General features: G+C 59.2%; 1 protein-coding gene across 2 annotated transcripts in view; it reads right to left on the bottom strand.

The window, feature by feature from the left end:
- Positions 1-2,113, bottom strand: part of KIF1A (kinesin family member 1A) — a 58,924-nt gene that overhangs the window by 29,568 nt on the left and 27,243 nt on the right. Inside the window, exon 26 of one of the 2 annotated variants that reach the window (XM_006893430.1) lies at positions 1,162-1,410. The exons of the other annotated variant lie outside the window; for it this stretch is intronic. Coding sequence (XP_006893492.1) covers positions 1,162-1,410 — 249 coding nt within the window. The remainder of the gene's footprint in view (positions 1-1,161; positions 1,411-2,113) is intronic. 2 annotated transcript variants of the gene reach the window in all.

Genomic DNA, 2,113 nt, shown 5'->3' with positions numbered 1-2,113 from the left:
TGCCTGCCCTCTCTGCGTCCGGGAGTGGGCCCTGCCCGTCCAGGTCCGTTCTGCCTGCCCTCTCTGCGTCCGGGAGTGGGCCCTGCCCGTCCAGGCCCGTTCTGCCTGCCTCTCTCTGTGGCTGAGGACTGGACAACATGAAGACTGGTGGTAGACAGTATGCTGTCAGGCGCCCTCAAGCTCCTTCATGGCCCTCTCCTTGGGGAGACCAACACCTCCACCTGCCTCACCACCCAGGGAAGGAGGAGTTACCCCCGTACCTCCCCAATTTAACCCCATACACCCAAACCCTTCACACGTGGGACTCCACACGTCAAGGCCACATACACTTGGGTCTGCTACATTTGGACTCCGCACAGTCGAGTCCTTCACACTTGGTCCCATAGGTCTGGATTCTGCACACCTGGGTCCCAAACATTCCTGGGTCTCATCTACCTAAACCCACGGCTCTGTGCATTTGACCCTGCAAGTCAGAGTTGCATTTACTTGGCCTCACACATCTGGAAAATGTACACCTGGGGCTTGATTCCAAACACCTGAATACCACACATCTAGGTTCTCGACATCTGGGTCCTACACGCCTCTGTGTCGCACACCTGGGTCCCATACCGCACTTGGGCACAGCTAATCCAGACCCCAAACATTTGAGTCCCATACACTGGACCTGGCACACCTGGACATTACACACTTATATCCTACACTCCCGGGTCCCCCGTACCTGAGTCCTGAGCGCTTGGTTCCCACACTCCTGTGTCCTATACATGTAGGCCCCACATATTCATCTCTTACCCACCTGGGCCCCACCTGGTCCTTGTACAACCAGGTCTCACACACTTGGTTCTTACACACTCATGTCCTGCGCACCTGGTCCCACAAACTGGTGTCCTACACACTTAGGTCCCACATACCTGCGTCCTACATAACAGGGCCTCACAAACCTGGGTCCCATACCTGTGCACACCTACATGCCCCACACCTGGGCTCTCCTACTTGTGCCCTGCACACCTGGCCCCTCACACTTGTGTCTGGCACACCTGGTCCTTCACACTTGCTCTTACACACCTGGGCCATGCCCTGCAGTAGTGGCTGAAAGGTGCCCACAGTAGTGCTCTGTGAAAAAAGAGCTGGGTCCCTCCCAGCATGCGCCTTGGCCTCACCAACCTTCCTACTAAACTGAACAGTGGGGGCCGGTCGTAAAACGGGTCCCGGCCGTGGCATAGCCCGTGCTCCACAAAGACGCCGTCCTCCTCCAGGTCGTCCTCCTCCTCCCCTACGCTCCGCTCCTCAGCCAGCTCGGTGACGGTGACGTCGGAGTCAGGGCTCGAGAAGGTAGGGGAGGGGGTGAGGGCGGCCATGCGCTCGCTCATGCACGTGGTGAGAAGAGGGCTGCTGCAGCCAGAGATGACCGAGCTGGGGCCAGTGCAACAAGACAGAGAAGTTAAGGCCAGCGCTCGGGCCGGGTAGAGCTCTCAGGCCTTCAAGACAGCAAACCACGTGCTGCCTCCAGGCCTGGGGAGGCACAGTGTGTGGGTGAGGTGCAGGCAGGAAGGGGGGAAGGGGTGGCCAGGGTCATAGGAGCTCAGTGCTGTGGGTACAGGGACTCCAGGCTGCTACACTAGGGGATGGTGTCTCTGAAGTGACACAGCCTGCCTCCCTGATCACCCTCAGGCCCACCAGGAGGGTCCCAGAGGCCTGTCTGTCCATTGACACACCTGCACTTGGTGGCTGCAGCCCTACAGATGTAGAGACAGTGGTGAGGCCAAAGCCCAGGTCCCCTGAGTCAGGGCCTCCATGTCTGGAGGACGGGCTGGACACTATGAGGGGGACGGAGAAGGCGGGGCAGTATAGGGAGATGGGAAGGCTGGGAATTATGGGGTGAGGATGGAGAAGTCCGGGCACTATGGGGGTATTGGGAATGCCAGTAGCATTGGGAAGGGAGAAGGATGGGGAAGACTGGGAAGTATGAGGGGAAGACAGGGAAGGCTGGAAAATATGGGGGGATGGGGAGGGATGGGCAGTATGTGGGGGAAGGCCAGGCAGTATTGGGGGGGGAGGCCGGGCTGTATGTAGGGGGAGGGCCGCGCAGTATATGGAGGGCAGTATGTGGGGGAAG

Source organism: Elephantulus edwardii, unplaced genomic scaffold, assembly GCF_000299155.1.
Source record: "Elephantulus edwardii isolate Elephantulus edwardi_28Jun2011 unplaced genomic scaffold, EleEdw1.0 scaffold00127, whole genome shotgun sequence".
Lineage (NCBI taxonomy): Eukaryota > Metazoa > Chordata > Mammalia > Macroscelidea > Macroscelididae > Elephantulus > Elephantulus edwardii.
Note: the sequence above shows the minus strand (reverse complement) of the source record. Positions and strands in the feature narration are given on the sequence as shown.